Below are 25,523 nucleotides of genomic sequence, written 5' to 3' on the forward strand. Positions count from 1 at the left end.
CTCCCAAGTAGCTGGGATTACAAGCAAGCGCCACCACACCCAGGTAATTTCTGTATTTTTAGTAGACAGGAGGTTTCACCATGTTGATGAGGCTGGTCTTGAACTCCTGACCTCAGGTGATCCACCCATATCAGCCTCCCAAAGTGCTAGGATTACAGATGTGAGCCACTGGGCCGGGCTCTCACATTACTTCTAATTAAAAAGCTGCTGCACAGAATCTGATAGAATAGAATGAGACAACTAAAAAATGGGACAAAATATTTGCAAATCATACATGTGACAAGAGGTTAATATCAAAAAATATAACAAACTCAAATAACTATACAACAAAAAACAACGACTAAAAATAAGCAAAAAGCTTAAATAATTTCAAGAAAAGACATATACATAGCCAAAAAATATAATAAAAAATGCTCAATGTCAATTATTATCAGAGAAAGGCATGCCCCCCCCCAAAAAAAACTATGAGATATCAGCTCACTACTGATAGAATGATTTTTATTAAAAATAAAAGAAAGTCTTGTCATAGATGTGAAGAAAAAGGAATGCTTCCACACTGTTGGTTTTAATGTAAATGAGGACAGCCATTATGAAAAACAAAAGAGATCTCACAAAAAAACATAAAATCAGAACTATTACATAATACAATAATTTCAATATTGGACATATATCCACAACAAATAAAATCAGGATGAAGAAACATTTGCACTTCTATATTGTTTGCAGCACTCCTCACAATAGCCAAAATACAGTCAATAGTTTGACATCTAATGCGTAAATAAAGACAATATGGTATACTTATACAATACTATTCATCTTTTAAAAAAGAAAATTCTACTACTTTCAATAACATGGATTAACCTGGAGAACATTATATTAATTTAAATAAGCCAGGCACAGAATTAATAATATCTTATGATATCACTTACACATAAATTCTAAAAAACAATGTTATTGCTGTAGAGAATATAAAGGTGAATGCCAGATGCCAAGGTATTTAGAAGAAATGGAGTGTTGGAAAAAAATATATAAAATTATAGTTGAATAGGAGGAATAAGTTCAAAAGATTCGTTATACAGCACAGTGACTATAGTTCATTATAATGTATTTTTATTTTTGAAAAATGTTAAGACAATGCCATGTGACCTCTCAACAAAAATATTAACTATGTGAGGTAAAGCATTAATTACCTAGAATTAAGCATGTCACCATGTATACAACTTCAAAATATTGTTTTGCAGAATACGCATTTTATCTGTCAACTTGAAAATATATTTTTAGCTTGGCATGGTGACTCATGTCTATAATCCCAGTGCTTTGAGAGGCAAAGGTGGGCAGATCACTTGAGGTCAGGAGTTCAAAACCAGCCTGGCTAACATGGTGAAACCATGTCTCTACCAAAAATACAACAATTAGCCAGGAGTGGTGGTGCATGCCTGTAGTCTCAGCTACTCAGAAGGCTGAGACAGGAGAATCACTTAAACCCAGAGGGTAGAGGCTGCACTGCACTCCAGCCTGGAGTACGGAGCGAGACTGTCTCAAAAAAAAAAAAAAATCATAATAAATAAATAAATATATATGTGTGTGTGTGTGTATATATATATAAATTAACTGTATGCAGTGGCTCACATCTGTAATCACAGCTACTCAAGAATTTGAGGCATGAGAATTGCTTGACACTGAAATGCAGAAGTTTTAGTGAGCTGAGACTGTGCCACTGCACTTCAACCTGGGTGACAGAGCAAGATTCTTGTCTAAAAATTATCTCTCTATATAAAATTATATGTACTATATATAATAATTATAATTATATATATTATAAATATATTATATATAATTATATATTACATATTAATAACAATGTTTCAGATACTGTATTTTTGTCATTAACAGCTCAATAGTATCAAAAATATATAGTTTTTGTGCTGTTTTTGTCATTTGTCAGCCATGAACATAGGAACTCTCATATTTATTTATTATTTATTTATTTTTAGATGGAGTTTTGCCCTTGTCACCCAGGCTAGAGTGCAATGGCAAAATCTTGGCTCACTACAACCTCCACCTCCTGGATTCAAGCAATTCTCCTGCTACAACCTCCTGAGTAGCTGGGACTACAGGCGCCTGCCACCACGCCCAGCTAATTTTGGTATCTTTGGTAGAGTCAGGGCTTCACCATGGTGGCCAGGCTGGTCTCGAACTCCTAACCTCAGGTGATCTACCCACCTTAGCCTTCCAAAGTGCTGGGATTACAGGCATCAGCCACCATGCCCGGCTGAAGAACTCTGATATTTAACAGCATTTTCTGATCCAGCAGAGTGTATGGGAAGAGCCAATGTAAGTTAGGGCTTTTAATTCGAGCATGGGGCACCTGGAGTTTCTGTTGTTGATGGTAATAGTATGAAAAACACTAAAAGGTGAAGTTGTTGCTTATGGTCCCATGAATGGCCACTCTGTGAACACAGTAAACTAGCTTTTATGCGAAGTAACAGGAAATATTTTAACCCAAAAGCAGCCATGTTCTCCAAAAGTTTTCCAGAGAAAATGACCAAGGAGTTGACTGCAGTTGGGTGACTAAGAATAAAAACTGTAGACTAGAAAAAATGAGAAATTCCTCCAAATTGTAATATCAACATGAAAAAAAAAATATTACTTCAAATATCAAGTCCACAGATGTCATTTTATTATTTTGCCAACTTTAACATTCACACTTAAAAACTAAAAATTCTGCATAGAAACATAAGTAGTTGTCCTATATTATAAAAAAGTAAATTTGAAATTGTTCACTTACAATCAACTCTCTTAAAAATTAAATTTCTAAGATACATATTTTAGTACACTACATTTTCCACAGTTTATGTGAGAATCTAACACGATTATTTATTTATTTATTTATTAGACAGTCTTGCTCTGTCACCAGGCTAGAGTACAGTGGCACAATCTGGGGTCACTGCAATCTCTGCCTCCTGGGTTCAAATGATTCCCCTGCCTCAGCCTCCCAAGTAGCTGGGACTATAGCGTGCAATACCACACAGGGCTAATTTTTTTGTATTTTCAGTAGAGACAAGGTTTTACTATGTTGGCCAGGATGGTCTTGATCTCCTGATGTCATGATCCACCTGCCTCGGCCTCCCAAATTGCCAGGATTACAGGCTTGAGCCAACAAGCCTGGTTGGTTTTTCTTTTATAAACAAATAAAACCATGCTAACTGATATATTCTTCTCACTTCTGGAAAGTATAAATCTTTTATTTTAATTAACTGATCTGAAAGTTATATTGATAAGCAAACTCTCTGGTTAAAACCAATTTTTCAGTGCATTAAAGAGTACCAACTTTCTCATCAGAACCTACAATGTACCATGTGACATGACATGGTATATAGACACCAGTGAGAACCTGCAGCCATAACAGAACAAGAAGAAAAAGGGCTATGATACATGCATAGTTAGAATAAACATAAAAAGTAGGGGGGGGGGAGAAGATAATTAAAGCAGCAGAATTTATTTTTAAATTCAGCATGATTCAGCTTTATAGTCTGGAAAAAAGTGTCCTCTCCATATCAAAAATCAGTGTTATATTTTCATCATTGATTTTTTTTTTTTTTTTGACAGAGTCTCACTCTGTCACCCAGGCTACAGTGCAATGGTGCTATCTCAGCTCACTGCAACCTCTGCCTCCTGCATTCAAGCAATTCTTGTGTCTCAGCCTCTCAAGTAGCTGGGATTACAGGCAACTGACATCATGCCTGGCTAATTTTTGTATTATTGTAGAGCCGGGGTTTCACCATGTTGGCCAGGTTGGTCTTGAACTCCTGACCTCAGGTGATCTACCCACTTCAGCCTCCCAAAGTTGGGATTACAGGTGTGAGCCACCACACTCAGCTGATATTTTCTATATCTGACTCAAAGTTATGAACTAATTTCAGCACAAATATTTCTGCCTTATTATGAAGCATCTGTTACACAGCAAGCACTGTCATGGTTGATACATTCATATATAAAAACATCCTCATGCTTATGAAACTTCCCTAGCATTTACCTGAACAAATTGACTCGATAAATAAATTCACTTATGTCAATTGTAAAATTTTTTTTAAAAACACAGTAATTAAATAAAAGTAGGCTTCCCTGGATGCGGTGACTCACATCTGTAATCCCAGAACTTTGGGAGGCCAAGGTACGTGGATCACTTGAGGTCAGGAGTTTGAGACCAGCCTGGCCAACACGGTGAAACCTTATCTCTACTAAAATTACAAAAATTAGCTGGGTGTGGTAGCAGATGCCTGTAATCCCATGTACTTAGGAGGCTGAAGCAGGAGAATCACTCAAACTCAGGAGGTGGAGGTTGCAGTGAGCTGAGATTGTGCCATTGCACTCTAGCCTGGGTGATAGTAGTGAAAGTCCACCTCCAAAAAAAAAAAAAAGTAGGCTTATATAACTTTCTGCCCTTAAAAGAACAAAATGGAATGTTCTAACTAAATAAAACTTAATACACTAATGGAATTACATTTGAAAATTATTTTGTGTGTACTACTAAATTTCATAAAATAATTCCTATAACTGACCAGCTAACATAACAAATATTTTATACACTATAAAACAAAAAGAAATAAGAATCAAGAAAATCATGCATCTGAGTACCAGAAAAGTAAAAACAGGATTTTCATGAAGAGATTCTGAGCTGTAAGCCATAAGAATTTACAGAAATTAATTTAATACACTTTAAAGGTTTATATTTTCTGAAAGATCTTTTGACAGTAATTGCACCTTTAATGCTTGTATTAACTCTCTGATGTTAAGATGTGAGCAGATATTAATAGCTTTGTCACATTCTGTATATTTGTATAATTTGTCTCAAATGTAAATTATTTCTTGTACATTAAGGTGTGAGCAAAAGTGTGAGCATTTAGCAAACCAGAGAGTTTGCTTATCACACTTTAGGTGTGAGCATTAAGAAGGTGTCAAAAGTTTTGACACATTCTTCACACTTGTAGGAGTTGCCTCCAGTATAAAGTATCTTACCTACAATCAAGTGAGACAACATATTTCTAGGAGTTCTCACCAGCATTATTTATGTTAAGAAAAGTTTGAAATTTGGTAAAAGCATTGTCACATCTTTAAGCTTTATGGTACCTCTTTAGTATGAATTAGATTATGTCTGTTAAAAACTAAGGACTTGTTAAAGTCTTTGCCACATTCTTCACATTTGTAGGGTTTTTCTCTAGTATGAATTATCTTATGTTTACCAAGGGTTGAATACTAGTTAAAAGCTTTGCCACATTCTTCATATTTGTAGGGTTTCCTTTTAGTATGAATTATCATATGTTAGGAAGGGTTGAGGATTGGCTAAATCCTTTGCCACATGGTTTACATTTTAAGGTCTTTCTCCAGTATGAATTATCTTATGTGTATTAAGAGCTGAGGATTGGTTAAAGGCTTTGCCACATTCTTCACATTTGTAGGGTTTCTCTCCAGTATGAATTCTCTTATGTATAGTAAGGTGTCCAGAGAGGTTAAAAGTTTTGTCACATTCTTTACATTTGTAGGGTTTCTCTCCAGTGTGAATTACCTTATGTCTAGTAAGGTGTGAGGACTGGCTGAAGGCTTTGCCACATTCTTCACATTTGTAGGGTTTCTCTCCAGTGTGAATTACCTTATGTCTAGTAACGTGTGAGGACTGGCTGAAGGCTTTGCCACATTCTTCACATTTGTAGGGTTTCTCTCCAGTATGAAGTCTCTTATGTGTAGCAAAGTATGAGGACCCGGTAAAGGCGTTGCCACATTGTTTACATTTGTAGGGTTTCTCTCCAGTATGAATTCTCTTATGTTGAATAAGGCTTGAGGACACAGTAAAGGTTTTGCCACATTCTTCACATTTGTAGGGTTTCTCTCCAGTATGAATTCTCTTATGTCGAATAAGGGCTGAGGACCAGTTGCAGGCTTTGCCACATTCTTCACATTTGTAACAATTCACACTAGTATGATGTCTTTCATGTTGAGTTAGGTGTGAAAGCATGCTAAATAATTTGCCACATTCTTTACATTTGAAAGAATTATTTCCAGTATGTCTTGTCTTATGGCTATTTGAACTTGAAAATTTATGAAAGACTTTCACATAATTATCAATTATTTTGATAATATTTTGCTGAAATATTTTGCTTGGGGTTGTTGTCAAACATTGGTTAAGTTCATCATAACCTCGTTGGCGCATCTTACACTCATCCACACTTTCACAGCCTTTCCTTAATTGTAAATTGTCATGTCCATATTTTCCATATCTTTTCAGTATTACTTTTTGGAAAGAATCTTTTATGCCCTGCTCTGGCCATAGGTCTTGGGCAAAATGAGAACACACAACTGAGAAAAAAACAACAACAACAACAAATTGCTTCACTTACTGGACTCAGATGGATATCCTTAACAACTCTAAGCTATAAAATTATACAAACTACATAAGCAAGATGGCATGGCAAAATGCCACAAGCCATAATTACTTCATAGACATATAAATGTAACAAAAACATACAGACCAAAATACATTTGTGGAAAATTTACAAATGAGTTAAGTATGTGCAACGCCCCAGGTAAGCACAATGCAAAGAGCCTCATATGATGAAGAGAAAAGTTTGTTGTATCTACCCCAAACAGCTCTTCCAGGTCCACAATATAGCAAAGAGCCTTTACAAGTAAATTGTGAGCTCCTGAATTCTTGTTTAAAAGACAAGTAAAATACTGGCACATACGTCTTTATTTCTGTCTTCTAGGGGCTTTTCCAGACACTTTTTTCTGTCTTCAATGACATAAAGTGCTAAAAGAACTGGTCATATACTTTGGAATGACACTTTGAGTCTACTGAGACTAAAGGTAAATGTTACAGCAGTAGAGAGACTGCAGTGCCGCAGACAGAGAACAGGTGTAGCAAGTGATGACTATAGAGAAGAAACATGAATAAACTCCTTTAACTAGAAAGTAAACGCTAAATTCAGGGAAGACACGTCATAAGAACCTGTTGACAGACTCCCAGAATCACTAACCAAGACAACTGTTTTCAGACTATGCCAGAACAAAGCTACGCTATAAATATTGTGACAGGTAGCTTTTATTAGTGTCCAAATCTCAAAGATTACAATGTATACAAAATAGGTCACTACAGTCCCATCAAGAATATTATAAAATTTTCAGAAAGAAATTATTAAAGATGTATATATTAATTTTAAAAATTGAAAATAAATGGAATACTCAATGAATGAAATAAAAACACAGACAACCATAGAAAAACAGAAATATGAAGTTAACAAAAGTATTAAAATATCAAAAAAAAATTGTGGAGGTAAAAAGTACAAAAAGAAATTATAACTAAAGGCTGGGTGTGGTGGCTCATGCCTATAATCTCAGCACTTTGGGAGACCAAGGCGAGTGGATCACAAGGTCAGCCTGGCCTTGTTCAACACCAGCCTGGCCAAGATGGTGAAACCCCGTCTTTACTAAAAATATAAAAATTAGCCAGGCATGGTGGCAGGCACCTGTAATCCCAGCTACTCGGGAGGCTGAGGCAGAGAACTGCTTGAAACCGGGAGGCAGAAGTTGCAGTGAGACAAGATTGTGCCACTGCACTCCAGCCTGGGCTACAGAGTGAGACTCCATCTCAAAAAAAGAAAGGAAAGGAGAGGGGAGGGGAGGGGAGGGGAGGGGAGGGGAGGGGAAGGGAGGGGAAAGGACGGGAAGGGAGGGGAAGGGAGGGAAAGGAAAGGAAAGGAAAGGAAAGGAAAGGAAAGGAAGAAGAAAGAAAGGAAAAGAAGTTACAACTAAAAAATTCTAAAAGTAAGAAAAAAACTAAAAATGAAGAAGCTCAACAAACAAACTAGGATACACACAAAGATATTTATAGCAAACACATATATAAGCACATTTTTAAAAGTCACAGACAAGAGAATCTTGAAGACTGCAAGAAAAATGTCCTGTATCACTTACAAGCATAGTCTTTCAGACAACTGGTGAATTGTCAAAAAAATTTTGCAGGTCAGAAGAAAACTATGTGATATAGTCAAAGTCCTGAAAAACTAGCTATCAACTGAGAATAATACCATCAGTAAATCATTCCTGACAAAAATAAGAGAAACAACCTTCCGAAGTAATCAAATTCTGAAAAAGTATATTGGCACTGCATGTGCCCTATGTATAAACGACATCGAAAGCAGTTTCTTCCACTGAAAACAACATGAATCAAGAAAATAACACAGGCCAGGTGTGACAACTCACACCTGTAATCCTAGCACTTTGGGAGGCCGAGACGGATTACCTGAGGTCAGAAGTTCAAGACCAGCCTGGCCAACATGGCAAAACCCCGTCTCCACTAAAAATACAAAAATTAGCCAGGTGCGGTGGTGTACACCTATAATCCCAGCTACTCAGGAGGATGAGGAAGAAGAATCACTTGAACCAGGGAGGCAGAGGTTGCAGTGAGCCAAGACTGTACCGCTGTACTCCATCCTAGGTGACAGAACGAGAGTCCATCTCAAAAAAAAAAAAAATAAATAAAAAGAAAATAACGCCGGGCGCGGTGGCTCAAGCCTGTAATCCCAGCACTTTGGGAGGCCGACACGGGCGGATCACGAGGTCAGGAGATCGAGACCATCCTGGCTCTCACGGTGAAACCCCATCTCTACTAAAAAATACAAAAAACTAGCCGGGCGAGGTGGCGGGCGCCTGTACTCCCAGCTACTCGGGAGGCTGAGGCAGGAGAATGGCGTAAACCCTGGAGGCGGAACTCGCAGCGAGCTGAGATCGCGCCACTGCACTCCAGCCTGGGCGACAGAGCTGAGACTCCGTCTCAAAAAAAAAAAAAAGAAAATAACACATAATCATATACAAATACATTATTTTCTGCACATTCACAAAAATGAACGTCTTACCATTATTATAATCGTGCAAAAAACATTGTAAATTATTCTACAAAATTTTTAAAAATTCTAGGGAATATAGAAATAAAAAATTGAGGAAGAATTTTTGTATTCAACTAAAGTTCATTTTTTACTAGATTAAAATATATCCTTATATCTTTTAGAAGTTTTGTGTAACCCCAAGGTAACACAAAGAATATATGTTTAGATACACAAAACAGAATAAATAAAAGCACATTAACACAAAAATGAAACGGACACAAGAGAGGAAAGAAAGAGAGAAAATGAGGGGCAAAAATACAAGAATCAAATAAAACAAAAAATTATTAAGATTTTCTGTTTCAGAAAAATTATTTAAATACATATATATACAATTAACTTTCCAATCAAGGGACATATTTGCAATAAAAGGATTTACTAAAAAATTTTAAAAACCAAAATCCAACTTGTTTTCATGCAAGTGCCGGCTGAGATCTAATGACAAAAAAAGACTGAAAGTGGCAAGATGGACATAAACATTCTACGCAGATATTAACCAAATGAGAGCAGAAGAGATCAAAATAATATTATTACATGAGCTATAAGTCAAAAACTGTCATATTTTAAAAAATGTATTCTAAGTCAAATCTACAAGGAGACAAAGAAGGAAATTAAACAAGAATAGATTCATTTACTGGAAACATAACAAATTTGTGTGTGTGTGTGTGTGCGCGTGTGTGTGTATCTCACATTTGGCTTTCAAATATATAAAGCAAAAATTGACAGAAATAAACACATAGAGAGCAATATAACTACAGTAGGATATTTTAATATCCCCCTTTCTGTGATAAAAATAAAACAAGATAAAATATTAGTAATAAAAGAGAAAACTTGAAGGCACTATAAAACATTTATTTCTAAAAGAAGTATAGGTGAAGGATTACCCAGGTGTCGAGGCAAGAGACTGAATGCACAAACTGTTGCAGTATAATTGAGAAAATAATTAGAAGAATAGTTATAATACAAATTAGATATAGAGATGATCATGGACATTATTAATCATTAGTATACACATTATTAATCATTAGCTTTTAATACTACTCTTTGTCGTATTACTAATATAACTAAGGAATAACCGGCGGGTATAGGGTCAGGTGCTGAAGGGACATTGAGAGAAGTGACCTAGAAGGCAAGAGGTGAACCCTCTGTCATGCCCGCATAAGGGCTGCTTGAGGGCCCCTTCGTCAAGCGGTAATGCCAGTGCCTGGGAACCCTTACTTAGCAGACGGTGAAAGGGAATCTCCTTTCCTTGGAGGAGTCAGGGAACACCCTGCTCCACCAGCTTCTTGTGGGAGGCTGGATATTATCCAGGTCTGCCCGCAGTCATCCAGAGGCATAAACCCCTCTCTACGGTGCTGTGCTTCAATGGTCATGCTCCTTGTCCACTTCCATGTTCCTCCCGTACTCCTGGTTCCTCTTTGAAGTTCTTAGTAGACAGCAGTAGAAGAAATAGTGAAAGTCTTAAAGTCTTTGATCTTTCTTATAACTGCATAAAAGAAAACGCTGACGTATGCTGCCTTCCCTCTCTACTTTGGTGACCTAAAAGGGAAGGGCCCCCTGTCCCATGATCATGTGACTTGCTTGACCTTATCAATCACCTGGACGGCTCACCCTCCTTACCCTGCCCCCTTGTCTTGTATGCAACAAATATCAGCGTGCCCAGTCATTTGGGGCCACTGCCGGTCTCCGTGTCTTGGTGGTAGTGGTCCCCCAGGCCCAGCTGTTTTCTCTTTATCTCTTTGCCTTGTGTCTTTATTTCTTACAATCTATCATCTCTGCACACGGGGAGAACACCCGCAAAGCCCTGTAGGGCTGGACCCTACATCTGGTGCTCCAACGTGGATTCACTGTGTGAAGTTGCGCTTTAAGTGTGGGACCCAGCGGAGGGCTTTCAATGACAGATTGCTGAGGATTGCGGTCGTTAAGCTTGGTGGTAAGCTTGGGCACTCAGAGTATCTCGGGGACACCATGGGACAAGCCAGTACTAAGTACTCGGCCTATTTAAACTTCATAAAAACCTTTCTTAAAGAAGGAGGAATTTCAGTTTCCTCTGACAAGCTAATTGAACTCCTTGAGGTCGTCGATCTCATTTGCCCTTGGTTTCCAACTGAGGGAACTCTAGAACTTAAAGATTGGGAAGAGGTGGGCTGACGGTTTAAAATCGCTCATAGAAGGGGACATGTTATCCTGCTGGCCATTTGGACAGTTTGGTCCTCGGTTCACTCCATCTTAGAATCATTGCAGCCACAGGAGGAAGAAATGGAGGGTACTCTAGCTTTCCTCTCCTCCAAAGAGGTTGAGGAAATCCTCAGTACCCTCTTTCCAGAGGACACTGCACAACTTGAGGCTGTCATTTTAGAAACGAACCTCCACTCTGATATTCCTTTGGCACCACCAAATACACTACAGCCTACTCTGCCTACCACGCTCCGAATATTGCTTTATGAGGACCTTATGAAAAGATCTCCTTACCTTAGATCCAAAAAATCCCTCTGAAATGTACTATCAGCAGCCAATGCAGCTGGAACCTCCTGTACTGTCTCAGTCCTGCTGTAGGGCTCTCAACCATCCATCTGTTTTGCCTGGTTATAAGGCTCTCAACTCTATCCCTGTTCGGCCTGGTAATGAGGCCCACAACACTATATCTGCCTTTCCTCCTATGCATCAGGCTCCACAGAAGCCTGACCTGCAGTCCGTTCACCAGTCTGGAATTCAGGTCCTGCAGTCCACGCAACAGCCTGAAGTTCAGGCCCCTGAAAGACCTGCAAAGCAGGCAACCGTGCATCAGCTTGGCTTAAAGGCTCTCAACTTCTTCTCTATTCAAAACTCCAATTTCTTTTCTGCTTCTGATCCAGTCATAACTGCTGTTGCTACCCATAGGCAACAGGTTACATACATTCCTGAGAATGACACCCCTCTTATGAGGGTCATTTCTCAGGCAAGGGAAGATGGGGATCCCAAAGCATGGCAGTTTCCTGTTATTCTACAATCTCCTATACCTGCCGCCCCTGTTCCAGCCACTCCTGTTCCAGCCGCCCCTGCTCCAGCTGCGCAGGATCAGTCACAGCCCGCTGACCAAGGTCAGCAGGCGGCTGATCCCGCTGCTCCTCCACACCCGCAGCTCAATGATCAGGCTCCTCAGCTGGTGCCAACAAGGGCCCGCTGTTGCAGCACAGCCAGTTCCTGCCATACCTGCTGTTCGGGCTGTGGTGCAACCTGATCCTTTACACCCTGGTGGGGTCCACTTATGACCTGCTACTTGGGAAAGTTTTTCTTTCAAATTCCTTAAAGATTTCAGAGTCGGTTAAACAATATGGTACTAATTCCCCGTTCGTCCGTTCCACCTTAAAATCCTTAGAGGAAGATAAACGTTTGGTGCCTTATGACTGGGAAATTCTAGCAAAATCTGTCTTATCTAAATCTCAATATTTACAATTTAGGACATGGTGGGTTGATGCTGTCCAGGATCGAGTCCGCCTTAATCAGGGCTCTAATCCTCCCGTCAATGCACAGCTGACCAGTTACTGGGAATGGGGTAGTGGGCTGCAATTAGAAACCAAACTATACTGAATGATGAAGTCATTGAGCAACTCTGAAAATGCTGCCTGGATACTTGGGATAAGATTCAGGATGATGGCACTAGATGTCCATCCTTTACAACCGTTAGATAAATGCAAAATGAACCATACCCTAACTTCATTGCCTGTCTTCAGGATCCAGTAGAAAAGGCTATTCCTGATGGAAATGGCCAATGTTTGGTTGTGGAACTCATGGCTTATTAACAAGCAAATCCAGACTGTCAGGCTGCTGTTCGTTCTGTAAAAGGTAAAATCCCACCAGGAAGTGATTTAATCACATCTAATATTAAAGCATGTGAGTGTGTTGGCGGAACTTTACATACTGCTATGGCCATGGTTCAGGCTATGGCCAGCATTAGAATGCCTGGACAATTTCCTGGTAATTGTTTTCACTGTGGCCAATCTGGACATACCAGAAAAAAATGTCCTCGGCATTCAGACCACCACCCTGTACAACACCAACCCCAAAAGGCCATACAACAGCAAGTCCCACCATTCACACCATGCCCAAGATGCCATAAAGGCAATCACTGGGCAGCTCACTGCCACTCGAAATTCGACATTGATGGCAACCCTTTACAGCCACTTCAAAACCAGGGAAACGGGAAGAGGGGTCAGCCCCAGGCCTTTCCAAACAATGGGGCATTCCCCAACTCCCAGCCTTGGCCTTCCAGCCAGATGGGTGCATTCCCAGCCCAACCAATCAATCCAACCACAGTTTCCACTACAACCATTTGTCCCACAAGCACAGATGTCATAACCCCAACAAGGATCTCGGTTCAATGTTTGTCCCCCGCCACTATAGGATCTGCTGCAGTAGATCTCTGCTATATTAGGGACATTTTCCTTTTGCCTAGAGAGTCACCAATAGCTGTTCCCACGGGTGTTTTTGGGCCCTTGCCACCTGGCTCTATTGGTTTATTGCTTGGTCACTCAAGCTTAAATTTAAAAGGTGTTCAGGTACATACTGGTGTCATTGACTCTGATTACTCTGGGTAAATACACTATCATTAGTTCTGCAGTTCCTTGGCAAGGTTTGGCAGGAGATCAAATTGCTCAACTTCTTCTTCTGCCATACATTCCACTCGGATCCAGTTCTCATAAAAGAACTGGAGGTTCGGGGAGTACGGATCATTAGGGTAAAGTGGCATACTGGGCTAACAAAATTTCTGACACCTGACCTGTTTGTTCTGTACATATACAGGGAAAGAGATTCATGGGCATGATTGACACGGGTGCTGATGTCTCTATTACTGCTTTACATCAATGGCCTTGTCACTGAAGAATGTGCATCCACCGGATTGGTGGAAGTTGGTCAGGCCACTGAGGTTTATGAAAGTTCCACTATTTTACATTTTGCTGGCCCGGAGGGACAGACTGGTACCATTTGCCCTCTAATTACACCTATTCCAGTTAATCTCTGGAGAAGAGATCTTTTACAATGGGGTGCACAAATTTCATTTATGCATGCTACCTACAGTGAGCAAAGTAAAACATTATGACAAAAATGGGATTTGTTCAAGGCACTGGTCTGGGAAAATCAGCTCAAGGTATTACTGACGCTATTCAACCTTCCTATAAATTCGACTCAAAAGGGCTTGGTTATTCTTTTTAGAAGTGGTCACTGTCAAGTCTCCAGATCCCATCCCTTTAACTTGGAAAACTCAGAAACCAGTTTGGGTGGATCAGTGGCTGCTCCCAAAAACTAGGCTGGAGGTTCTCCATAATTTAGTCATAGAACAGTTAGAATTGGGTCACACTGAGGAATCTTTCTCTCCATGGAATTCACCTATCTTTGTTATCCAAAAGAAGTCTGTTAAATGGAGAATGCTCACTGATCTCAGGGCAGTTCATGCTGTACTTCAACCTATGGGGACTTTACAACCTGGCTTAACCTCCCCCTCTATGCTCCCTGAGTACTGGCCTCTAATTATCATAGATCTTAAAGATTGCTTTTTTAACATTCCACTGGCCTCTCAGGACTTTGAAAAATTTGCTTTTATTGTCCCTTCCCTCAACAATGTTGCTCCAGCTGCACGCTACCATTGGAAAGTCCTATGACAGGGCATGCTTAATGGTCTCACTATTTGTCAGTATTTTGTGGGGCGCGTGCTTCAACCTGTCAGGGATCAGTTTCCCCAATGTTACATCATTCACTATATAGACGATATCCTCTGCTCGGCCTCTGTGTGTTGTTTTGATTTCCTGCTTTTCTGTCATTCAGCAGGTCATTTCAGAAGCAGATTTGACTATCGCACCAGAAAAAAATTCAAACTTCTTCTCCTTTTCAATATTTGGGCATGCAGTTGGAAGACAAGGTGATTAAACCACAAAAAGTTTAGCTTCAGAGAGACTCCTTAAAAACCTTAAATGACTTTCAAAAATTACTTGGGGATATTAATTGGATTCGCTCTTCTTTGGACATCCCTACATATGCTATGTTTAACCTTTTTGCCACATTACGTGGATATCCAGATTTACACGGTAAAAGGTTTCTCATACCTGAGGCTGAGTCTGAGTTACGGTTCATTGAACAAACAGTTCAACATCTCAGGTCACCAGATTCAATCCAAAATTATCTTCTACTATTTTAATTTTTCCCACTGAACACTCTCCAACAGGATTTATCATTCAGGAACACGATTTAATTGAATGGTGTTTTCTTCCCCATAGCTCTCTAAGGACACTTACTATTTACCTTGACCAAATTTCTACCCTTATTGGACAAGCCTGCTCCTGTCTGTTATGACTTTTGGGACAGGAATCTCAAAAAATTATTGTTCCCTTAAACCGTCAAGAAGTCCAACAAGCTTTTACAAATTGTGTTACTTGGCAAGTAAATTTGGCCAGTTTCCCTGATATAACTGATAATCATTACAGTAATGTAAAATTGTTCCAGTTCCTGAAACTCACTTCCTGGATTTTACCTAATATATTAACTGGAGTCGTTACTGTTTTTACTGACGCTTTCTCTAATGGCCGTGCTGCGTACACAGGGCCACAGGAACACGGAACACGTTCTTAACACAGGACCTATTTCTGTACAGCAAGCTAAACTTATCATTGTTATGGCTGTCCTTGAGGATTTTCCTGGGCCTGTCAACATTGTTTCCGATTCTGCATACATCATGCATGTTGCACGCAACATAGAAATGGCGTTTTTGCCGGATGAAAGTTTACTTTCACTTTTTTAAAGATTTCAGACAATAATCAGAGCGTGCTCTGCCCCCTTTAACATTACTCATATTCGAGCCTATACATCTCTTCCAGGACCTCTTTCAGCTGTAAATGCCAGAGCTGATGCTTTAGTCACATCCATTTTCACGGACATGCAAAATTTTCAAGGCCTAACTCATGCCAATGCTGCAGGACTCAGAAGCAAGTTCCCCCTCACGTGAACAGGCAAAAACCATAGTATGGCACTGTTCCTCTTGCCAAGTGTTAATTTTACAGCCACTTCCTTTGGGAGTTACTCCTCGAGGCCTTTCCCCCAACGCACTATGACACATGGACATAACCCACTTGCCAGCTTTTGGGAGACTTTCTTTCATACATGTAACAGTTGACACCTTTTCCCATTTCATCTGGGCCACGTGCCAAACAGGAGAAAGTACTGCTCATGTTAAATGACACATTCTTTCCTGTTTCTCAGTTATGGGCTGCCCCACTAAGCTTAAAACTGATAATGGTCCCGGCTGTACCAGCATTGCCTTTAAAAAGTTCACTCAAGCATGGGGCATTACTCACATTACTGGAATTCCCTATAATTCTCAAGGACAGGCACTAGTGGAACGAGCTAATAAATCTCTCAAAGACCAGCTTCGCAAACAAGATAACAAAAAGAAAAGGGATGCCAGTACTCCCCATGCTCAGATAAATTTAGCTCTATTCACATTAAATTTTTTAAACTTGGCTAAGAACCAGCCTTTTACAGCAGCAGAACAACACTTTAGTAGTAATAAATTTGACCCACAAAAAGGCAAGTGAGTATGGTGGAAGGACACAAAAACTAATAAATGGGAATTAGGCACTGTAATAACATGGGGTAGGGGTTTCGCTTGTGTCTCCCCAGGAAAGGAACAACAACCTGTTTGGGTTCCCTCTCATCCACTGAAATTGTACCATGGCTCCAGCCCTGAAGAACCATCAGAAACAAAAGGTGAAGAGCCATCAGAACTCGAAGCGCAAGGCTCGTCACCTGACTAATAAAATTTATAATCCCAACTTCACATCACAGCCTCGCCCTATAACTCCCCAATACTAAAAATTCCACCCCACTGACGTGGGGTCAGATAAAAGTAATGTCCAAAGTGGTTGAGAGACACCTGAAGGACAAAGGGATTCCAAAAACTATGGTTAATATTATCTTGGCTGCCATTCTGGTAGTTACTGCAGTGGTAAGCATATCCGAGGCTGCAGCAACTCAAAATTACACCTACTGGGCATATGTACCATTTCCCCCTCTTATTTGATCTGTTTCATGGATGGACTCCTCAGTGAAGATTTATACTAATGGCAGTGCATTCATGCTGGTCCCTAATGATGACAGATTTCCAGCTCAACCAGATGAAGGAACACCTTTTAACGTGTCCATTAGATATAAATTTCCACCACTGTGCATAGGAACTGCACCTGGTTGTTTGGCATTCTCTAATCAAAATTGGATGTGGAGTGTACCAATCTCTAGTAATGATTCTTATCAGGTGCATAATGTTTTCAGTAGTTACTCTTTTCAGGTTCTGACCATTAAAATAAATTCATTTGAGGAACAGAGAATTCCTGTCACAGTAAAACATAATAAAACAAAAGGATTGCCAGACTGTTTAAAAGAACCTATAAAGAGTCTAAGAGACGAAGGCATGAGAATCACTTGAACCTGGGAGGTGGAGGTTGCAATGAGCCAAGATTACACCATTGCTCTGCAGCCTGGGTGACAGAGTGAGGCTGTTTCAAAAAAAAAAAAAAAAAAAAACAATATTTTTATCTGCACCTGATGTCTTCTTTTAGGACACATAACAAGTGCTACCACATTTAAAAATACCAGCTAGGTGCAGTGGCTCACACCTACAATCCCAACAACTTGGGAGACCAAGGTGGGAGGATCAGTTGGGACCAAAAGGTTGAGACCAGCTTGGGTAACACAGTGAGACCCCATCTCTACAAATAATTTAAAAAATTTGCCAGGCATGTCTGTAGTCCCAGCTATTCAGGAGGCTGAGATGAAAGGATCAGTTGAGCTCAGGAGGCTGAGGTTGCAGTGAGTCAGAATCATGTCCCTGCACTTTAGCCTTGGTGACAGAGAGAGGTTCTGTCTCAAAACAACAACAACAAATAAACTTAAGAAGACCAAAATTATACACTGTGTGTTTTCTGACCAAAACAGAATGAAACTAGGAATTAAAAGTAAAAGTAAAACAGGCAAATTCAAAAATATATAAAATAAAACACACAGGCCAGGCGTGGTGGCTCACGCCTATAATATTAACAATTTTGGAGGCCAAGGTAGGAGAATTGCTTGAGCCCAGGAGGTTGAAGCTAGCCTGCACAACATAGCAAGACCTTGTCTCCAAAAAAAAGTTAGAAAAATAAAATAAAAATAAAACACACTCTTCAACATATTCTTGCTCAAGGGTCAAAAATTTTAATTTTGTTAAGATGTCAATACAACCTACAGGGGTGAACAAATTTAATATCTTTATAAAAATCCTAATAGCATAGTTGTTTTTTTTTAAACAAAAATGTTGTTTAAAATTTTTTAATTTGATTATGAACTATAATTCGCCAAACATCCCCTGAAAAATAGGTATTATACTTCCTGATTTCAAAACATATTAAAAGCTACAATCACAAAAACAATGTGATACTAACAAAAAGATAATTCAACAGAAAAAAAAAGAATAAAGAGCTCAGAAATAAACCCTTCTGTATATGACCAAATGATTTTTCACAAAGTTGCCATGAGCACACAACAGAGAAAAAATAATCTCTTCAAATAATAATTCTTAAAACTGGATATCTACTGATAAAGCTGGATCCCTTCTTTGAACTATATACAAAAAGTATTTTAGGACCGGGAGCGATGGTGCACGCCTGTAATCCCAACACTTTGGGAGGCCAAGGTGGGAAGACCACCTGAGGTCAGGAGTTCGAGACCAGCCTGGCCAATGTGTTGAAAGCCCGTATCTACTAAAAATACAAAAATTAGCTGGGCAAGGTTGCAGGCACCTGTAATCCCAGTTACTCAGGAGGCTGAGGCAGGAGAATCACTTGAACCTGGAAGGCAGAGTTTGGAGTGCATCAAGATGATGCCACTGCACTCCAACCTAGGTAACAGAATAAGACGTCTTGTAAAAAATATATATGTATATATATATTTTTAATAAGATACTAGACATAAAAAAAACAAATCTCTTAGAAAAAACATAGGGGAAGGACATAAAATTAGTCTTGCCACCATTTTCTTAGATATGACATTAAATGCATGAGCAACAGAAAAAAGAAAAGAAAAATTTACACAACATTTCAAAATTTCTTCACATCAAAAAAAAAAAAAAATTCAAAAGAGTGACGACTTCTCTCTTCAAAGGAAATTGGTAAAATATTTGCAAAACACATGTGATTGGCAAGACATGGTGGCTCACACCTGTAATCCCAGCACTTTGGGAGGCCTAGGTGGGTGGATCACCTGAGATCAGGAGTTCCAGACCAGCCTGACCAACATGGAGAAACCTGAGCTATAGAAATACAAAAATTAGCTGGGTGTGGTGGCACATGCCTATAATCCCAGCTACTGAGGAGGCTGAGACAGGAGAATCACTTGAACTCAGGAGGTGGAGGTTGCAGTGAGCCAAGATCGCGCCATTGCACTCCAGCCTGGGTGACAAGAGCAAAATTACATCTCAAAAAAAAAAAAAACAAAAACAAAACACCGGGCTTAGTGGCTCACACCTGTAATTCCAGCACTTCAGGAGGCTGAGGGGGGCAGATCACCTGATGTCAGGAGTTCGAGACTAGCCTGGCCAACATGGTAAAACCCCTTCTCTACTAAAAATACAAAAATTTGCTGGGCATGGTGGCACGTGCCTGTAATCCCAGCTACTCGGGAGGCTGAGGCAGGAGGATTGCTTGAACCCCAGAGGCAGAGGTTGCAGTGAGCTGAGGCCAATGTACTTCAGCCTGGGCAACAATAGCGAAACTCCATCTCAAAAAAAAAAAAAAAAAGTCCTGTAGTATCTTTTACATAGTAATGTAAAATACAATCCTAAAATTTACATGAAATTTCAATAAACTTTAAATAGCCAAAGTAATCTTGACAAAAAAGAACAAACCAGGAGGACGTCATACTTAATAATTCCGAACTGAATTTCAAGATTATACTAATAAAAACAGGATGGATTATGTAGAAAAACAAAAAACAAATGGAACAGAAATCACTACTCTCCATATTTCCAACATGAAAAAACAAGAGAACTTAAAACATTGTTTAACATAGTTTTTGTTTGTTTTTTACTTTTGAGATGGAGTTTCGCTCTTCTCACCCAAGGTGAAGTGTGATAGCACGATATCGGCTCACTGCAACCTCTGCTTCTTTGGTTCAAGTGATTCTCCTGCCTCAGCCTTCCGAGTAGCTGGGATTACAGGTATGTGCCACCACACTCAGCAAATTTTTGTATTTTTAGTACAGAAGGGGTTTCACCATGTTGGCCAGGCTGTTCTTGAACTCCTGACCTCAGGTGATCCACCTACCTTGGTCTCCCAAAGTGCTGGGTTTACAGGCGTGAGACATTTGCCCGTCCTAACATACAGTTTCATAAAATTATGCAGATATTTATGGTTCACCTGAAAATATTAAAAAGTAGATTGTGCAGTCTTTTATATGCCACGAAGATGACTTTGGCTGTCACTGTAAACTTCAAGGAAGATCACAAAAGGGAAAGTAGAATCCTTAGAGAATTAAAAAGCATAAGACAGAAGACGCCCTTATGTGAGAGTAAAATTTTTTAAAATCTCAGGCTTTCCTGAAACTATTTTTTTCGTAACACAGCTTCCCAAATTCTATTGCAAGGACTGCTTTCTCCTTAATCTTTGGACCTCTGATCTGTGTTGTCCATTGTGTTCATTCTCACCTACCTGGGGCTTTGGCCATCATCTCATGTCTCTTCATATTCCAGGGCTCTTTTCCTTGCTCCAGACAGGTGATTAAATCTGGCTTAGAGACAGCAATACCTGTTTTATTAAAAATAAATAACATGAATGTTGCTCATATTCTTCAAATAATGTCCCCAGTAAAGAGAACGTAATAGCCTATTCTAGCACATTAACCCCAAAATTCTAATTTATAAGAATAATTTCTAAATATTTAGAAAATGGGCCAGGCACAGTGGCTTATGCCTATAATCCCAGCACTTTGGGAGGCCGAGGAGAGTGGATCACTTGAGGTCAGAAGTTCAAGACCAGCCTGCCCAAAATGGTGAAACTCCGTCTCTACTAAAAATACAAAAATTAGTTAGGCTTGGTGGCACATGCCTGTAGTCCCAGCTATTCAGGAGGCTGAGGCTGGAGAATCTCTTGAACCGGTAAGGCAGAGGTTGCAGTGAGCCAAAATCATACCATTATACTCCAGCCTGGGCAACAGCAACACTCCTTCTCAAAATAATAACAATAATAATAATAATAATAATAATAATTTCACTACCTAGTACCACTGAATCAAAAGCTGGTGGTGACAATTATATTTTAAGGTGTGGGCAACAATATTTTATGTCACTAAATTTTGAAATTATCACTAATATAGAGTAAAAAATACAGGTCTGCTCAGGAATGTGGAAAGTTCAGATCAAGGTAAACTTCAAGAAATTTATCTTGAAGAAATCCTTCTCTACACTGACAAATTCCCAAGATTTTCTTCAAAAACAGTGATGTGAAACTCATTTATGTAAAGCATCAGTTACCAAAAAACATTTTACCAAAAAAAAAAAAGAAAAAGAAACACTTAGAGTATCTTAGGAATTGTGTATTGAAGTTATTCTCACCCAGGAAGATCAGGTTTCTGTAGTTCTCTAACATCACATCCCTATATAAATTCTGCTGTGCAGTGTCCAGGAATTGCCACTCCTCTAGAGAAAATTCTATGGCCACATCCATGAATGTCAATGGTCCCTGAAAAACATACACACACACACACACACACACACACACATTTACCAGGAGGCCAAGGGCAGAATTTTTAATTTGACTCAAGGTGAAAAGAGAGACTTAAGAGAACAGGTTCTGACTTACAGGAGTGACTGAAATCATCCAATTAAATAATGCTTTTTTCTTTTTTTTTAAGGCAGAGTCTTGCACTGGAGGCAATGGTGCAATTTCGGCTCACTGAGACCTCTGCCTCCTGGGTTCAAGTGATTCTCCTTCCTCAGCCTCCCAAGTAGCTGGGATTATAGACACTTGCCACCACACCCAGTTAATTTTTGTATTTTTAGTAGAGACTGGGTTTCATCATATTGGCCAGGCTGGTCTCAAACCCCTGACCTCAGCTGATCCACCGGCCTCAGCCTCCCAAAGTGCTGGGATTACAGGCATGAGCCACTACACCCAGCTGAAAATAATTTTCAATGCAGAAATATTCTCTGATGTATTCTCTAACTCTGAAAAAACAGTGCAATAAGATCCACAACATCAGTTTATATATGATAATTTTCTGGATAATAAAGCATAAAATTAAGGACATGAGCACAGGCATATACATTTTTGAGTGCTATATTTCCATAATAGAGAATGAATTCTGTGTATTTTTGAGACTAAAAAAATATGTTGAGTTAGAAGCTATCTCTCAAATTTTAATGTGTACAATAAACTGGAGATCTTGTAATGGAGATTGTTTCTTCCAGATAATCTGGAATAAAGTCTGAGTTTCTGAATTTCTAACAAGGTCACCAGTAATGCCAATGATTTTGGCCTAAGAAGAATATTTTATCAAACATCCAGTATGTGGAAGAACCTGTGTTTTTCCCAGTTTTTCTGGACTATAAAGGAAGATGAAAGTATTCATTTTCCAAGAACAGATATATGCAAAGAAATCTTAAGAAAGAGAAGCAACTGCCAGATTAAATTTGACAGTTTACACAGATCAGCTACATAAAGATACTTAATAATGAGGAGATTCAAAAAAAAAAAAAAAAATAGCTGGGTATGGTGGTGGTTGCCTGTAGTCCCAGCAACTTGGGAGGCTGAGGCAGGAGAATGGCTTGAACCTAGGAGGCAGAGGTTGCAGTGTGCCAAGATAGCACCACTGCATTCCAACCTGGGTGACAAAGTGAGACCCTGCCTCAAAAAAGAAAAATAATAAAATAACAAAGAAAAAATAATTAACTATATAGTAAAACAATCTGTCAGAGAGCTCTTATCCAAGTGAACATCAACAGCAGTAGGACAAATTTTTATGATGTGCTGATACACCCAGAAGAACACAGCATCACTGCTGAAATATTGTTCCCAAAAAGTATTGTTCCCAAAAAGTAAATTATAGGCTGGCTGGGCGTGGTGGCTCACACCTGTAATCCCAGCACATTGGGAGACCTAGGATGGGGGAGTACCTGAGGTCGGGAGTTTGAGACCAGACTGACCAACACGTAGAAACCCCATCTCCACTAAAAATACAAAAATCAGCAAGGCATGGTGGTGTATGCTTGTAATCCCAGCTACTTGGGAGGCTGAGGCAAGAAAAATCGCTTGAACCCGAAGGCGGAGGTTGCAGTGAGCCACAGCACATCAGCCTGGGCAATAGAGCAAGACTCTGTCTCAAAAAAAAAAAAAAAAAAAAAGTACACACACACACACACACACACACAAAGTTAAGAATGCGAATTGGGGAGGAAAAGCTGGCGTCTGGAATTGTCAGAAGGTGCTGGTAATTTAGTATTTTACTTCAAGCCAGAGTTAGGCTGGAGAAAAGTAGGGCTGGGGGGTACAATTGAGACCCTGCTTGAAAAACCTAAAAAGTGCAGGGCACAGCCAGACGCAGTGGCTCACACCCGTAATCCCAGCACTTTGGGAGGCCGAGGCGGGCGAATCACAAGGTCAAGAGTTCAAGACCAGCCTGGCCAGCATGGTGACAGTCCCATCTCTACTAAAAATACAAAAATTAGCTAGGCATGGTGGCATGTGCTTGTAGTCCCAGCTACTCGGGAGGCTGAGGCGGGAGAATCGCTTGAACCCGGCAGGCAGAGGTTGCAGTGAGCTGAGATTGGGCCAGGGCACTCCAGCCTGGGCGACAGAGTGAGACTTTTTCTCAAAAAAAAAAAAAAGAAAAAGAAAAAGAAAAAAAGGGAAGAAAAGAAAAAATACGTAGGCCATCATCAGCCCTCTGCGGAGTGTGAAAATAGTTAAGTGACATGGAATTAACTATTCCATGAGGTGGAAATCTAGTCCCTGGATTCCTACTTTTTTAAAATATCTAACTCAAATGCATTTATTTATTTTTTTTATAAATTACTAAATTAGAGGAAATGAAATTCAGGCTTATCCAACTATAAACAGCCAATTAAGCTCTGATTACATAACCAGGAAATTTGGAGGCTAAGGTGGAAATTAGGACACTACGGAACAGTACCTAACTACTGAATTTGGGGTTTTTTTTTTCATCATGCACCGTATAAAAGTATTTTCTTCAAGCCGCTCTAATGGACCACAAACTACAACCATAGGGGTGCTCTATAATTTTTAAACAACTCTTTGATTAAATTCTTCAATATTTTTGCGACGACTCCCACAAATTTTTAAAAGGCTTCTCCCCTCACGATCCCACCGTGATCCCTGCGCAATCTGGGAGAAACGCCGCCCTGCGGATGCAGAGCTGCCCAGAGAGCGCTCGAGACCAAGGAACAGTCACTACCCAAGGAAGAGACAGGACGCCCCAGTGGCCGGCTGTCCGCGCAACCGCCATCTTATGGCTGAAGGGGACTGAGGCTGAGCTGGTCAAAAACTCTGGGCGCAGATTGTGGAGCTGACTGCTGGGAGGCCTGAGTCCCGCTAGTCACTTCCCAACGGTTCTAACCAGCCCCTCCCCTCTCCCGGGAGGTCGGACCGGCACTCTCACCATTTCGAGGCTTCCAGGGGGTCCTGACGTCTTAGCTGCGGATCTCCCAATACTTGCAGGTCACTAGTCCACAGAGACCAGAAGTTCCCGCCACAGCAAGAGACAAAGCCCCCGCCAAATCCCGGAAGCCGCTCTGGCCGCTCTACCTGCGGGCCTGATTGGACGGCTCTTAGCCATTCATCCCTGATTGGATGACGTTTAAGTCCCCGCCTCCTCAGGCCCTGAGTGATAGAAGATATGATCAGATGCTGGGTTGAACGAGGAAAGAGTGACAGCTTGGGCTGAATGAAGGAAGAGTGACAGCTTAGGCTGCAGCCTTTTCAGGCAGGGCTTCCTCCCAGAGGTGAGCCAGGCCCACCCCAGAAGGTATTTGCCTTTAACTTTGTGTACAAGGTCATACGCATCTATAAATAATATACTATATGGCTATTAACGAAGGAAAAGTACATAATAACAATTTAAAACTTCGGCTTTTATGTTCTTCCGGACTTCTGGCGCTTTAAGGAAGCAGCCTAAGTTTTTTTGTGTTTGTTTGTTTTGTTTTGTTTTTTTGACACGGAATCTCGCTCTGTTGCCCAGGCTGGAGTGCAGTGGCACCCTGTCGGTTCACTGCAACCTCCCCCTCCCAGGCTCAAGCGATTCTCCTGTCTCAGCCTCCCGAGTAGCTGGGATTACAGGCACCCACCACCACGCCCAGCTAATTTTTGTATTTTTATTAGAGACAGGGTTTCACCATGTTGGCCAGGCTGGTCTTGAACTCCTGACCTTAGCTGATCTACCTGCCGCAGCTTCCCAAAGTGCTAGGGTTACAGGCGTGAGCCACTGTGCCTGGCCATTACCAAACTTTAAAAAGAAAAAAGTGTTCAAGACCATTTGAGCCCTTCCCTAAACTAGCACAGTCAGTTCACAGGTTTC

At 40.2% G+C, this 25,523-nt stretch overlaps 1 protein-coding gene across 4 annotated transcripts in view; it reads right to left on the reverse strand.

Annotated features, from left to right (window-relative positions):
* Positions 1-25,045, reverse strand: part of LOC105489686 (zinc finger protein 723-like) — a 44,657-nt gene extending 19,612 nt beyond the window's left edge. For 3 of the 4 annotated variants that reach the window (XR_003019845.2, XR_011617963.1, XR_003019846.2), the window contains exons 1-2: positions 24,609-25,045; positions 20,645-20,740 (exon numbers count right to left, since the gene is read on the reverse strand). Coding sequence is in view for 1 of the 4 variants with exons in the window: in XM_024795346.2 (XP_024651114.2) it covers positions 5,372-6,354; positions 20,645-20,740; positions 21,547-21,673; positions 24,609-24,611 (1,209 nt within the window). In the remaining 3 variants the exon portion in view is untranslated. Of the gene's footprint in view, positions 1-5,133; positions 6,355-20,644; positions 20,741-21,546; positions 21,674-24,608 lie in introns of those variants that run through there. The other variant, XM_024795346.2, reaches the window with a different exon arrangement.
* Positions 25,046-25,523: the final 478 nt, after the last annotated feature.

This window comes from Macaca nemestrina, chromosome 20 (assembly GCF_043159975.1).
Source record: "Macaca nemestrina isolate mMacNem1 chromosome 20, mMacNem.hap1, whole genome shotgun sequence".
NCBI classification, from domain to species: Eukaryota; Metazoa; Chordata; class Mammalia; order Primates; family Cercopithecidae; genus Macaca; species Macaca nemestrina.